The sequence below is a fragment of the Agrilus planipennis genome, unplaced genomic scaffold (assembly GCF_000699045.2).
Source record: "Agrilus planipennis isolate EAB-ADULT unplaced genomic scaffold, Apla_2.0 scaffold76, whole genome shotgun sequence".
Lineage (NCBI taxonomy): Eukaryota > Metazoa > Arthropoda > Insecta > Coleoptera > Buprestidae > Agrilus > Agrilus planipennis.
Window position 1 is genome coordinate 1,134,354 of NW_020442430.1, and position 15,968 is coordinate 1,150,321.

Below are 15,968 nucleotides of genomic sequence, written 5' to 3' on the forward strand. Positions count from 1 at the left end.
TTAAGGAAACTATCAAGAAGAGCTTCTGAACGATGGTCCACCAAAATACTCGAGGTACCTACTGCCACTATGCGAGAAAGGAGAATATAGTGGATGAACAAGATTGAATTTACAGGGTGTGATACAATGATTTATACCGTCTTAGGTAATCCGTATTAAAGTATTTCTGAGAGGAGATAGTCCACCGAAAAGAATGAGGTGTCTACTGCCTTCATATATGATCGGAGGGCTAAATGGCTAGCCTAGATAGTCTTTGAACGGTGTGAGACGACGATTTATGACATTTTCAGGAACCCATCCTGAAGTGTTTCTGACCGATCGTCCACCAAAATACTCGAGGTACTGCATCTATGCGAGAAAGGAGAATAAAGTGGACGACCAAACATGAACTTATAGGGTGTGATAAAATAATTTATATCATTTTGGGTAATCTATATTGAAGTATTTCTGAGAGATAGTCGACCATAAAGCATGAGGTGGCTACTGCTTCTGTATTTGAAAGGAAGACCAAATGGATAGCCTAAATCGTCTCTGAGCGGTGTGAGACGAGGATTTGCGACATTTTCAGGAACCTATCCTAAAGTGTTTCTGAACGATCGTCCACCAAAGTACTGGAGGTATCTACTGCCTCTATGTGAGAGAGGAGAATAACGTGGACAACAAACTTGAATTTATAGGGTGTGATAAAATAATTAATATCATTTTGGGTATTAAAGTATTTCTGAGAGGAGATAGTCCACCGAAAAGAATGAGGTGTCTACTGCCTTCATATATGATCGGAGGAAATGGATAGCCTAGATCGTCTTTGAACGGTGTGAGACGACGATTTATGACATTTTCAGGAACCCATCCTGAAGTGTTTCTGACCGATCGTCCACCAAAATATTCGAGGTACTGCATCTATGCGAGAAAGGAGAATAAAGTGGACGACCAAACTTGAACTTATAGGGTGTGATAAAATAATTCATATTATTTTGCGTAATCTATATTGAAGTATATCTGAGAGATAGTCGACCATAAAGCATGAGGTGGCTACTGCTTCTGTATTTGCAAGGAAGACCAAATGGACAGTCTAAATCGTCTTTGAGCGGTGTGAGACGTCGATTTGTGACATATTTAGGGCCTATCATGAAGCACTACGGAACGATCGTCCACAAAAATGCTCGAGGTACCTACTACCTCTATGCGAGAAAGGAGGATAAAGTAGATGACCAAAATTGAATTTGCAGGAGTGGAGTAAGATAACCGATTCTAGCACAGAGGGGTAGGTAAGTGACGAAACGTGTAACTGTTAAATGGTTGCTATTAAACGGTTGCTGTTACTGGTCACATGATGTTATTTGCTCTTGACGATGTCAGTGAGTGTAAACATTAATACGTATATTGGTTGTATTTATACTACAAAGAATGCGGTTTTTAATAGAAGTTATTTGGTTGTGAGAGGGAAAGAAGTAGGAATACGTTAGGAGGAGGGAGAAGGTGGTTGAGTTGGACAGTTAAATGTTATGTCGACAATTAAATGAAATGTTGTTAAGGTTAACGATTCTTTATTTTGAAATAAATAAACTATATGAGTGCTACAATCAAAATATCGAATAATAAAATTACATTATTAGTGCTTACAACTTGTAGAAATAGGAAAGAGTCGGTGATGTAACCATTTGATACAGAGCCCTCTCTGTTTTCAGCCTCATGAAGGTGAATCCATCGGCTTTCAACGTATTTTCGAGACTGTCCATCTTTTTCAATGAATGCAAGTTTTACAGAGTGCAGGTTTTCCACGTTTTCAATGGTATAAACATTTGTACCATTCACATTTTTTAAAATAACAGATCCCCAATTTTTCATCCATGCACAAGGCACATCAATATCTTTATTAAAATTTTTACAAACATAGGCTTGATCACCAATTGTATTATCAGGTCGTGAAATGTAGAGGGTGTTGTTATATAAATATGTTAAAATCAGCAACGACGATACACTGATCATGATTGGTTTTTCCATTACAACTAAGATGATGAATACGAAGAACGTGTTCTTATTGCACTGCCCCTCCAGAGAGACTTGTTTTAGTGGAAGGGGTTTTAGGTACATAAGTTACGCGAATGAGTGAAGGAGCAGTAGAAGTTTAGAAGAGTTGAGTGTGTAAGTTAGTAAACATGGAAAGCTTTATCGAAAAGTTTAATAGTGTGCGGGTGGGTTATGAAGAAAAAGAAATACGTTCTCTAACATCATTGGAAGTGAATCAAACGTATCCCGTACAACGCTTCAAAAAGGTTCACACAAAATGGGGTCCTCGTCTGTTAGCTGATTTGTACAGCTTTGTTATATTTCTTTCCTGCAGACATGCAGAAGCTTTTACGGATGCAGAAATCGAGGATATAAACGATAAAATAGATAAAAAAGTGGGTCATCCATCAATTCGACTCAAAGGATTTGTCGGAAAAGCAGTTGATATAGAAATACAAATGTAAAATATATAGCGTTATGTAAGAGAATAAAAAATCTATATTTTATTTTAATGTGTTTTATTTGTTTAAATGATTTTATGAGTGTAAAGACAACCAATATTTTAATAAAAGAACATTTTTGTAAGCACAAGTTGGTTCTATAGCTGTTTTAAATATATGATAAGAACACACGTTTACTTTAAAATCAGCTGCTAGACTTAAGAGAGATGGACATTCGATGTCTTCAATGTTAACAAAGTTAACATTAGGAAAGTATTCCAATAACCACATTTTCTTTTGTAATCCCTTAACATATACAATTGTTGACTCCATCAATATAGGATGAATACTATCATAAATCGTAGAGTATGGAACATCACCGTCATCCCAATATAACCCATGAAAATTTCTGGTTAACCAACGATTTTGACTTCTGTAACGAACTGGGAGGGCGTCCCAGGGAAATGGTGGCTGAAATGTGAAATGATAAATTGGTTCTTCTTTTAGCGCAACAATAGCTACTTCCTTGAAAACAAATCGATTCTCACAACATTGAAAACCTTGTACATCTAGTATGAAAGTCATCGTGCTCACTGTTCAGTACCGGTAAAGAAAGTGAAGTATGGATGTAGTCATTGGGTTTTATACTTCTTGAACCAAGTTTGTAGAGGGATTGTAACGTATCACACGATCATGAATGATTAAACAGTAAGCTGCTGTTTTATCTGGTATATTGCGTTTAGTTTGAATTTCTAAACGAATATCGATACTTCCAGATTTCACAATTTCATTTTGATAAGAGCAGTCTACTATTACAAGAGGAGCAATTGTTCGAAATTCCTTAGGATCGAATAAGGGTTCACTTACATTACCATAATACGATTGTTGAAAATTAACATACATTTCGTACAAAACAGCAAATCTGGAAAGATCAAAATCTAAATTCAAATTATCATACGGGTACATAGTGGATCCTAAGTGAACTTTAAAATTTGTTAGGTTGCAGTGATCGAAAACACTCTTATTTTTTGTAATATCATTACCTTTATCGGTTTGAAAACCGAAAATAATGAAGCGAGGTTTTTCCAACTGTGATGTAGTTTTCACAGCCCAGTTGTGAGAATATGATTGGTTAAGTAAGGGATATTCATGTAGTTCCCAACTACGAAAAGAAAGTTCCATATTTAAATTGCGATCAACGTAACGTAATAATTTCAAACGTTCAGCGTCAGCAACAGATACATGAGGAATTTTCCAACATATCTGATCCAAATGGACATCAACCTCTTCAGCCGGTGTTGCTGAGCAAAAGAGGGCATTATTGTCAGTACTGCTGCGAACTAGAACTAATTCTTGTCGTATGTTGAGTATTATTTTTCGAAAGTCTTCTCCAAACCCTAAAATCATACGAAGAGGAATACAAACGTTGAAGTAACCGTTTGTATCAATCAGATTTCTGGTATGAAGGGCAACTCCTTTTACAGCACCTAAAGCAGGAGGCAACCATCCACTATTAATGAGACGTTTACTTTCATTTTCATTGTAAGACGCATAGCCTTTCATTGTTGTAGTCATACCAGGATTTCGGACTCGATCAATAACTTTTCCTCCCAATTCATATCGAATTTCATCAAATAGGTATAGAATTCCGTTATTGATAAAAGTAGTATTAGTTGGTACAGTTCCATCCTTTTTCAGTAAACGTCCTTCTATGTATAGGAAACTACCGCAAGGTAAGGTGTAAACATCTTCATTTTCTATTGGAATGCGTATGGTATCATTATTTTTAAAAGTTGAATTAGCATAGGGTTGATGAGTATGTTTATCAGCGTTAATAATAGCGTTGTCGAAGACTGCTTTCTCGGTGACATTTAGTATTTCTGCAACCATTTTAACTTTTCACCTTTTTCAATCGCAACCCCAAAGATTTAAGGAACTGTTTATTAGACGGTGTTAATCGCTGAACGGGTGTAAGCGAAATAAACGTCTCAGAGTGTGGTGATCGTTTTATAGTAGTATTTTTGTTGGAATAACGTTGGACACAGTTGTATCGCGCAACCATGTTATAGTTTTCGTAAGTGAAGTCTTACTGTAACACGCTCTCCACGGAAATTAACAAGATTACCGTCTTGATCAACTATTTTAAGGGAAATGTAATCGATGACACGTGTGTTGATAGATAAATATATAAGACTTGTGGGATTCTCTACAATTTTAAATCCGGGAGGTACATTTGGAAAGAATTGATGTAATATATGTCCATCTTGTCCTTTAGTAGCATCATTAGTATGTATATAGGAGTTAGATACAAGGTTACATGTTACTGAAATTGCGTTTACCTTGAAAATGTCAGCTACATGATCGGACTCCTCTTGAAGCGATGATAGAAGTTTATTTTCAAAACCCAATATCTTCGCCGGAGAATCTGTTGGAGTAAAGTCAACATTTTTGGTACTCTTTATACGACTTTTTAATGTAGTATTGTCTCCAGACAAGTGAATGCTATCATTAGTATCTCCCAATTTCTCCTGAAGAAAATTATTAATATCATCAATTTCATATGATCCTTCCGGAAGAACTACGACTGGTTTCTTAGAATCTTCAAAATAAAATTTGTTGTTATTTTCATCAATATTGGGAATGCTGTTGTAGGCTTCAAAATTTAATAATGCTATTTGATATTCATCATCATCGCTTAAAACAATCGGTGGACTTATTATCATTAGTAGCTCCGACGTTGTAGCAGTCAAGGCGAATGTGTAAGACATGTTTTCGGTTTAACGTTCTGTTTAATACAGAGAAGAAATTTTAATGGTTTGTATTAAAAAAGGATTTACGTAATCTTCTGCAGGAATTGGAGAACTAAATGACCACAGTTAAAATCGGTGGGGTTCTGAACACGATTGTAGTTATAAGTGATATCGCAAGGTCCAGCAGATTGTAAATATTGAACCAATTCTTTAGGCGGACGGAGATTACCAAAACTGTCAAAGTAAATAGCTTTGCTGTTTCGTTTTACATACGCTGTCCAATGTGTACCAGTTCCGGTATCTAAATTAACAATTCCACTTTCATATCTTTTAACTTTTCTTGGTAATTCGTTACGCATGAAGATTCCACGAAAATGTGGAATTTGTAAATAGCGAATGTAATTGTGTAAATCTGAATCTGTTAGAGGATGATTAGGCAATTTCAGGAAAAAATTTGTGTTTTTTTTTGTTGAAACGGTTTAAGGTATAAACCGAAACCTTTACGGGAAGGTTGTATGGAAATATTTTTCCCAAGAGCAATGGCTTCCATTGAAGTGTTATGACGTTTAGCTTCTTCTAGTTGTTGCTGCGCTGATTTAGCATCTTGTACAGCTTTAGCAATTCCAGCAGCACCACCAGAAAGAGCTCCAAGTGCCGATAGTCCCGCAAAAATCGGAATTAACGGTAAAAAACCACCTGTCTTTGGAATGGGGATGATTCTAGGAAATTTAGATCGTTTTCCAAGTTTTCGAATTTGATTCAGTGCAATTTTAGCAGCCTCTAATAACTGTAAGGGTTTATTTTTCTTAAGAACAAGTTTCGCAGTTGTTACTAATTTGCGAAACGGTAGAACTCCTCCTTTTTTTATTCGTTTTCTCTTATTCATTCTAGTCAACGGAATCGAACCACCTTTTTTACTACGACGTAGTCGTCGTCGTTTGTGCCCCATTCCAAGTTTCTCCTTAGTCTTCATAGCCGAAGCAATTGCGAGAGCTGCAAAGCGTTCACCTATAGATGCGTCTGATGACTTTAGTCTTCGTAAAGATTGATGCGCTAAAACCTTGTCCGCTATTCGACGTTGTGAAATGTCTGGTGAAATTGCGTATACAATATCGTGCAATTTACAATATTCGTCGAGAGGATTTATACCGATATCACCTCTCGCTAATCGTTTGTTTAATCGTGTCCCTGGACCACAAAAATTATAACCTGGGAGGTGTATTTCAATGGGTAACTTATCTATAATACTATTCAGAACGCCGCGTTTCATGTATTAGGTTTGGTGTGAGTGCTTTCACTATTGCGAACCAACTGACTATATAAGCAACGTTAACTCTAAATTTATATATCCGTTAACACAGCAAAATCGTTTAATAATGAAGAAACATGCGGATAGTACAACATCCATCTGCTCTACCGATAACCAATCGCGACTTCAACATTGCTGCGAAAATAAATCGTCATGGGCCTTTATTACCATCAACAATAAGATGCATCGTCGCTGGACCTTCAAACTGTGGAAAAACAAATGTGATTATAGGACTTTTGGAGCAACCAAACGGTTTACGGTTTGAAAACGTTTATGTTTATTCAAAGTCGCTATATCAACCAAAATATAAATATTTAAATGAATTATTACAACCAATTGCTGGAATTGGTTATTTTCCCTTTAGAAATTCTGATGAAGTAATAGGTCCTTCACAGGCGAAACCTAATTCTGTATTCATCTTTGATGATGTTGCGAATGACAATCAGAGTAAGATAAGAGAATATTTTAGTATGGGAAGGCATAACTCAATCGATACTTTTTATTTAAATCAAACATATGCTCAGATACCTAAACATTTAATCAGAGATAATGCTAATTTAATAATACTGTTTAAACAAGACGAATTAAATCTGAAACACGTTTTTTCCGACCATGTTACTGCAGATATGACTTTTGACCAATTTAAAAGTATATGTGGAGAATGTTGGAAAGAAAAATTTGGATTTGTAGTTATTAACAAGGATTGTGGTATAAATGACGGGAGATATCGCATAGGATTCGATAAATATATATTACTGTAGGTAATATAAATGAAACCACTTGTTAAAAGACAACCATAACAACAGCATGGATGTGAAAGCAAAGAAAGAACTAATCAAAGTTAGGAAAGCAGTAAAGAGGAAACTGCAAATGTTAAAGGAATCGATGGTAGGACAGAATCTTCTATTGCAACAAGCTTATCAACCAATTACAAAATCGCTTCTTCACTTGAAATCTGAGTTGGGTGAAGAGATCAAAAAGGAATTAAAACCAGAGGTTGTTAATTGGTCGAAAGTTGATATTCCAGCATCATCAACTCCAATAAAAATTAGAAAACTTGATCCTTCGAATGCTCCAGCTACCATACTTCAAGGTCCTCCTTCCTTCTTAAGGGAAGAAAGTGTATATGAAGTTGACCCAAGAAGGGATGACAGTGAGTTCGAACAATTAAAAAAAGCATATATAGATTATATCAATAGCTCTCGATTTGGAGAATATTTGGAGGAATTCGATCCTCTACCTCGTGACTATATAGAAGGAATTATTAAAGACTATGAAGGTGATAGATTTAACACTGACGTTGTGAATCCCCGTCTTGACAAAGTTCGATACGAATGGGACACAAATAAATTTTTTATCGGTGATTCTGAAATAGATTTTGATGGATCAGACGTCGTAATCGATGGAAAATTTAAATACACAGGTACTGTGGGATTATACGAGCAACTGTTTAAATTAAGTTCTGAATATCCGACATCAATTAAAGAACGGAGAGACTATGCGGATATATTAAAACGTACGGGAGCAGTATACAATTTAAGGCAGCAAACAACGAAGCCTTCTAAAGGTGGAGGCTTATCGTTGTTGACTTACAACGAAAAACCGATAGAATACAAATATTTTGATGATGTTAATGAATTGTGTGATCGTTTAAAGTTATTGGTTGCTTCTCAACAAGCAGGCAACACAAATCATGAAAACGAAATGCAATCAATTTTAGAAGAGTTGCGGGAGTCTAATATAATCGAATAAACGATTTGTGGGGGTGGTTAGTTAGATAATGGCGATCGATAAGTTCGGACGTGCGTTAGAAAAAAAACGATCATATTCGCGAGCATTTAGCAATGTTCACGATTTTAATCATAACCGCTTAACAAGAATCGGGGACCCTCAGCAGGAGCATGATGCTGTTAATGTACGATTTTTGGAGAAGAAGCTGAAACTTCTTTTATCTCAAGATGATATAGTGAATATTAGGAAGGCATTCGACAAAGTATTATATTTTGTTGACGTGGGTAATAAACGTATTATACACTTGAATGAGCCTACAGCTGGCTTTCATGCAGCTACAAAAAAATATGTAGACGAAAAGGATAGGTTAACAAAAGAACATATCAGAATAGAATGTGAAAGAGTAAAGGATAACGCTGTCAGTGAAGGAGATAGAAAGATGAAGGATTTACGAGAAGAATTAAAAACACTTGTCTCCAAAAGTAATCAAAAGATGATGAAAACATTTAATGATAAAATGGATATATTAATTAAAAATATGGGAAGAGAAATTGAAAATTATAATAATGATAGAGATAAGCAAATAACAAAAATGGTTAATGATGTGATAGAAAAGAATGGCGTCATAATCATGGACACCCTTTCAGCAAAAATTACATCGGAGTGTAAAAATGTAGAAACATTTGCTAGAAAAGGTGACGAAGAATTGTCGAAGAAACTAAAGAGCGACATTGTGACAAACATGAAAAGAGATATAGATGTGAGTGTCGAATTAATAAAGACATTGATTAAAGATGAGTGCAAGAAAGTTATGGAATTTGCAGAGAAAGAAATTAAAGTAAGCAATAAAAAGAAAGAAGACATGGAAAAGGAGTTAGTGAAAATGGTGGAGTCATTAAAAAAAGAAGCAAACGATCTTAAGGTAAGATTGGATACTTTAGAACAAACAGCAACTGGAAGTACAAAATCGAGCAGCTCTAAACAAACAGAGGCATCGTCTGTTTAGTTGTCGTCAACAGAAAGGAATGTCTGACGTTAAACAGGAAGTTGTGAAAGAACTGCATAAACCTGCAAGGATTAATTTCTCGCGTCGTAAGGTAGTTGTTAAAGGATTGGATGATTTACATCAAGCCCATTTAGTTGAAATGATTTCGTATGCGAGATAAAATAAAGGTTTTCGATATATTTTAGTTATAATAGACGTTTTCTCAAAAGTTGTATGGGCTCAAGCAGTAAAACGGAAAACAGGTGAATATGTGGGAAGAGCTTTACAGTTAATTTTCAAAAGAAATAAACGTATTCTTAAGAATATGCAAACTGACCTAGGAAAAGAATTTTATAACGAACATGTGAAAAAAATAATGCAGAAATATAAAATTAACCATTATTCAACGTATAGCACAAAGAAAGCATCAGTTGTGGAACGGGTAAATAGAACGCTAAAATCAAAAATGTGGCAGCGCTTCAGTTTACAAGGATCCTACAAATGGTTGAATATATTACAAGATATAGTAAGTGAATACAACAATAAGATTCACAGAACCATCGGAATGAAACCAAGCAAAGTCAATAGACGAAATGAAGAAACACTTTTGAAAAGTATTTACAACAATCCGAAAAAGGTGGATTTACGAAGAATTCAGTTTAAAGTGGGGGACCGGGTACGAATAAGTAAATATCGTGAATCGTTTAGCAAAGGTTATACACCGAATTGGTCCAACGAACTATTTACAATAAGCCGTATAAAATTGTCTGATCCGATCATGTACTACTTAAAGGACGATAAAGGGGAAGACATAAAAGGAGGATTTTATGGTATGGAATTACAGAAAGCTGCATATCCAGACGTTTTTTTGGTGGAGCGAGTATTAAGACGTAAAGGTGATATGGTTTACGTGAAATGGTTAGGACTCGACCAATCTCACAATAGCTGGATCCATAAAAAAAACGCTTTGTGATGTAGTCATAGATTTTTATATTAATAAATGGTANACTTTCAAAATGAAGGAATCGGTATCCATGTACATCAAGGAAATGTTGTGTTGATATTTTCGTTTAAGAAAGGTGTAGTAGAAGTCGTACATAACAACTTTTGATAAATCTAAGATAGTAAAACCAACGTAGAGAGGTTTATCGTAAATAATACGTAATTTATTCATCTGAATGGCTACGAAATTGGGAGTGAATATCTTAGAATTTTTGAAATTAGGTTTAGCTATTAAACTTTCCGCACCAAGAAAGCGTCCAGAATTTTGCCAATGAGTGACTAATTTTACATCAACTCGTTTATCAACGTTCTCCATTGTTTTTCCGAAAACACTATTATTCATTAATTTGAAGAAGGATTTCCCAAATTTATTTTCAGACAAATTACGTTGTCGAGTGTTTAAATCGATGAAAGGTTTAAGCCAGTGGGACTGTTTAAACTGGATAACTCTGTGAACTTTAAGTAATCGTAGTCCATTACGAAGGGCTTGTTGAAGCGTAAGATAATGAAGAACATATTTTGTCTTATTCATAAGGTTTGGTATCAGTTTTTTGACTTTACCATTCACATTAGCAGGAGAGATAATGTTTTCAACTAAAAAAGGGAGATCAGCATGTGAATCATGGAGGTGTTGGATATTCAACATCTTTCAAATACGTAACCGTATTCAGAAGAAGCATGTAAAGAGAGAACGTTCAATTCATCAATTTCGGCTTGGGTTAGCCAACGGAAGTGGGAAATAGGAAGTGCTTGACTCATACTATGTCCATACAAATTAGTAGCATCCAAATACATAATGTAGGAGGTAGGCACGCGGACGCGTTGTAATCGGGGATGTGAGGGTTGTTAGCGAAGTGCATTCTTTGAACGCATTGACTTATTCCTCCACGTACCCCTTTTTGAAAAAATTTTAACATATCGATATCAGTCAGAAGTTGTAAACTAACGCGAGTGAATTTTAACATACTATCCCACGCAAGCCCTGGAGCTGTGTAATACTGAGCAGGATCTAAGTCGTAAGTGGTGAGACATATTTGTCGGAAATTCTCGAAAACATGAGCTAGCAAAAGAACATCTGTTTTCAAGTAGATGTCGGAGTATTCTCCTAGAGTTGAACATTGAAAGGTTTTCCAAACAGTTTTAGCTCTTTCTCTAATCATCATCGGAAACGGGGAGGGAAGTCAATTTATCGAAGAAATCGTCTTTCTGTGGAAATATTGTTTCATCAAGCTTAGCAACATCATCAACATAGGAATAAGGGAAAACACCTTTCCGTCGCACAAGTTGAAAGTGATTGGGATCGGAAAATAATTTTTTCACTTGCAAACATTGATGAGCATCAAGTTCATCCGACAGCTTGTCGAAGAAGGAAGCCACGAAACGAAAAAAATCGAGAAATCTAATCTTCACGAACACATTTTGTGTTGAGTCGTCTGTTTCAGTTTGAACCGTATCAACTCGTAATAATTTGGAAAAGGATATGTATTTTTCTTTATTTTGAGCTATTACGGTAAATTTAACATCGTTCACAGCCATTTCCTTTAGAAACAAGTGGCAATCATATCCGGAGAGGTTGTGGAAAAAAACAGGTACAAAGTTGGGTAGTTTGTAATTTAAATTACATCTGGAGTGAGCAGCTCCTAATCGAACTTTACCGGTCAAATGACAATGATCATGCACCTTGACGTCATCGTCCAGAAAGGGTTCTTCGCAAATATTGCAAGAGGTAGCGTCAGAGAAGAGACGTATTTCTTCATCTGTCAGGGGTATCATGGGAGAAACGATCTTCAAATATCGATGATAAATATCATAAACATCTCGATCGAGAGTTGTAACGAATTGATTGGCNTTTATGTGCATATCAAACAAGCAACGTCAACATACAGTTTGTGGAAGATTTTGAAAAATATGTTTGACGATTCTGGATACGCAAGAAAAATAAGTTTATTGAGAAACCTCATCAGTATACGCCTAGATAACTGCGAGTCAATGACCAGCTATGTCAGCCAGATCATCGATACAGCTCAGAAATTAAGCGGCACCGGCTTCGAGATTAATGACCAGTGGATTGGGTCACTTATGTTAGCTGGACTACCGGAGAAATATGGACCGATGATAATGGCAATCGAGCATTCGGGCATAATCATCAGTGCGGACGCTATAAAAACTAAGTTATTAGACATGAGTGCAGATTTTGAGGTTAAGTCGGAAGGTGCATTTGCCGCCAGAAATTTTCACAGACGGAATGTTGGCAGTATTGCAAAAACGCAAGTTCAACATGGCTATACCGGAATGAACGGAACGTCATCGTCTGTCAACAATTGTCAAAACAATATGGCGCAGAGGAAAAAGATAATTCGTTGTTATAAATGCAAACAGATTGGACATTTCAAAAACCATTGTCCGGGTGCAGAGAAAATAACTACGAACGCATTTAGTGCAGTTTTTCTAACAAAGGAATTTAGTCAATCAGACTGGCACCTAGACTCCGGCGCAAGCACGCATATAGTGTCGAATGTGAACTTATTATCAAATGTTTGTAAACAACCCAAGACTAAGGATATAATTGTTGCGAATCAGACGGTCGTGCCAGTTCTGTGCTCCGGAGACCTGCAATTGACAACATGTGTTGGAGACAGAGAATATACAATTGATGTAAACAATGTTTTGTGTGTTCCCAAAGTCACCACTAACTTACTCTCGGTGAGCAGAATAATTGCAAGCGGCAACAAAGTGGTATTCAACCAGCATGGATGTTTGATCTACAACTCACAGAATGATTGTATTGGCAAGGCACTCTTAAAAAATGGGGTGTACCGTTTGATTGTTAGAAAGATGCAACAACCCTTAGCAGCAGCAGTGAAGTGTTCGAGTACTACTTGGCATCGGCGGCTAGGCCATATCAACACAAATGATTTAAATAAATTGAAAAATGGAGCGGCAGAAGGTGTATTATTTGATGACAAAAGTGAAGATAGTAAAAGTTCCTGTATTGTTTGCTGTGAAGGAAAGCAGACAAGACTACCATTTCCTAGAAGCACAACCAGAAGTGAACATGCCCTAGAACTGGTTCACACCGATTTATGTGGGCCAATGGAGAACCTATCTCTAGGTAAGGCGAAATACTATCTTTTGTTTGTTGATGATTTTAGCCGATTGTGCACAGTTTACTTTCTCAAATCCAAGAGTGAAACATTTGCATATTTTAAACAATATAAAGAGCTTGTTGAAAATCAGCAGTCAAAGAAAATTAAGATATTGAGATCTGACAATGGTGGAGAATTTTGTTCTACTGAAATTACCAATTTTCTAAGAAAGTGTGGCATTATTCATCAAAAAACGAATAGTTACACACCAGAACAAAATGGATTGTGCGAACGATATAAAGATCCATTGTTGAGAAAGCACGTTGTCTCCTTGCCAAGTTTGATAAATGCCTTTGGGCAGAAGCTGTGAACACAGCTGTGTATATAAAAAATAGAACACCAGCAGCAGGCTTACAGGACAATAAAACTCCTTATGAAATATGGACGGGCAGAAAGCCAGAGTTGAATCACCTACATATCTTTGGCAGTCCAGCTATGGTTCATATTCCGAAGGAAAAGCGAAGAAAATGGGACAAAAAGGCGAAGAAGATGTACACAGTTGGATACTCTGAGAATATCAAGGGCTATCGCTTGTATAATCCTATTTCGCGGGATGTAGTTGTGATGAAAAACACAGATAACAGTTTAACTACATCTATTGTGATCGAAGATAATAAAAAACTGGAAAGGCCGACAGAGGCAGAGAGTGATCAGGATGAAGAGAATCACAGCGATCCAGAAGAAGAGAATCAGAATGATAAGACATATGTACCTGAGAGTTCAGTCAGTGACTCGGAAGAAAGTTTTGTCGATTCTATGCCTATGCCTCCAGAAGCAGAGGATATCGTCTCAAAGAATAGTGATTTGAATCTACCAGAAAAACGTGTAAGGCGGAAACCAGATTACTACCAGTATGCCAACATGTGTGCGGATATGTCAGATGAACAGATTTCTCTGAGTGAGGCAATGACTGGATCCGAAAAAGACCAGTGGGAAGATGCAATGAAGCAAGAATTGAAATCGTTTCAAGATTGTGATTCCTGGGAGATAGTAGATAGGCCAAGTGGAGGTACGGTTGTAAAAAATAAGTGGGTGTTCAAAAAGAAATATAACATTGAAGGTGAAGTGCGTTATAGGGCCAGACTTGTTGCTAAGGGCTTTACCCAGAAAAAGGGTATTGACTATAATGAAACTTTTTCACCAGTGTTAAAGTATTCAACATTTAGATTACTGTTAGCTTTAAGTATTGAAGTGGGTCTAAAAATTAATCACTTAGATGTACCTACTGCATTTCTAAATGGTTTACTCCATGAAACAGTTTATATGGAAATACCAGAATATTTAGATATTAAAAATTGTAAAAATAAAGTTTTAAAGTTAAAGAAGGCCATATATGGTTGAAGATTGTTTGTTAAAGTTAAATTTTAAAAGATCTAATTTTGAACCTTGTCTCTTCATAAAGAATGAACATAATGCAAAGATTTATATAGCATTGTTTGTTGACGATTTTTTTGTTTTTTATAATTGTCAGAATGTTTATAAGGACTTAATTATTGAATTAGTAACAAAATTTAAAATTAAGGATTTAGGTCAGATAAAACAATGTTTGGGAATGCATGTAAATGTTTACAAGGATTGTATTACCATTGATCAGAAGCATTTTATAGAGAGTATTTTGAAGAAATATAATATGACAGATTGTTCTGATTCAAATACACCAATGGAAATTAATTTAAAATTGTCAAAGAATGTAAACAGTAAAGTTATACAAAAATATCCATATCAACAATTAATTGGAAGCTTAATGTATTTATCTGTGCTTACCAGGCCAGACATTTCATATAGTGTAAGTTTTTTGAGTCAGTATAATAATTGTTTTGATAAAATTCATTGGACTCATTTGAAACGTTTGTTAAAATATCTAAAGAAACCAATGAGGTATGGATTAGTTTATAGAAAGACTGGATGTGATCTTTCTGGTTTTGTTGATGCTGACTGGGCATCTTGTACATTGGATAGACGTTCATACACTGGTTATTGTTTTATATTGTCAGGGTCAGTAATTTCATATGAAGCTAAAAAACAGAAAAATTTGTGGCACTTTCTAGTACTGAAGCAGAATACATGTCCCTCTCTGAGTCATGTAAAGAAGCTATATATCTCAGAAATATATTAGATGAACTAACTGTATTAAATGAAAGCCTCCCATTGTGTTTATATAGTGATAATCAGAGTTCTATTAAATTAGCAACCAATCCATTGTTTAACAGTAAGCGTACAAAACATATAGATACCAGACATCATTTTGTTAGAGAGTGTGTATCATTAAATAAAGTGAAAATTGAATATGTATCAACTTCAGATATGCCAGCTGACATATTTACAAAGAGTTTGAGTGCAAGTAAACATTATAAGTTTATAGCATCGATTGGCATGTCTGAACTTGAAATATCTTAAAGTTAGTTTTGATTCGGTAGTTTAGATTATTTTGTTAGGTAGGGATGTTGTTTATACTTACTTTAATGTAACAAAATAAAATAACTAGCGCCACCTGTGCCATACAATGTGAACCTATGTGAACGAACGATTGTTGTATTATCTGTACAATAAAGAAAAGACTATTAGTTGTTTCAAAGCTAGCACTGCGTTCTATCA

General features: G+C 35.7%; 2 protein-coding genes across 2 annotated transcripts; one reads left to right on the plus strand and one right to left on the minus strand.

Moving 5' to 3' along the window:
• Nucleotides 1-3,307: 3,307 nt before the first annotated feature.
• On the minus strand, nucleotides 3,308-4,354 carry LOC112906346. The gene is made up of 2 exons (XM_025980277.1): nucleotides 3,494-4,354; nucleotides 3,308-3,372 (listed from the first exon to the last, which is right to left on the minus strand). Exons 1-2 carry the CDS (start codon nucleotides 4,338-4,340, stop codon nucleotides 3,314-3,316), a joined length of 906 nt encoding a protein of 301 aa, XP_025836062.1. The 5' UTR covers nucleotides 4,341-4,354; the 3' UTR covers nucleotides 3,308-3,313.
• A 2,939-nt stretch (nucleotides 4,355-7,293) lies between these two features.
• LOC112906345 lies at nucleotides 7,294-8,633 on the plus strand. The gene has a single exon (XM_025980276.1). The coding sequence runs from the start codon at nucleotides 7,317-7,319 to the stop codon at nucleotides 8,259-8,261; it is 945 nt and encodes a 314-aa protein (XP_025836061.1). The 5' UTR covers nucleotides 7,294-7,316; the 3' UTR covers nucleotides 8,262-8,633.
• Nucleotides 8,634-15,968: the final 7,335 nt, after the last annotated feature.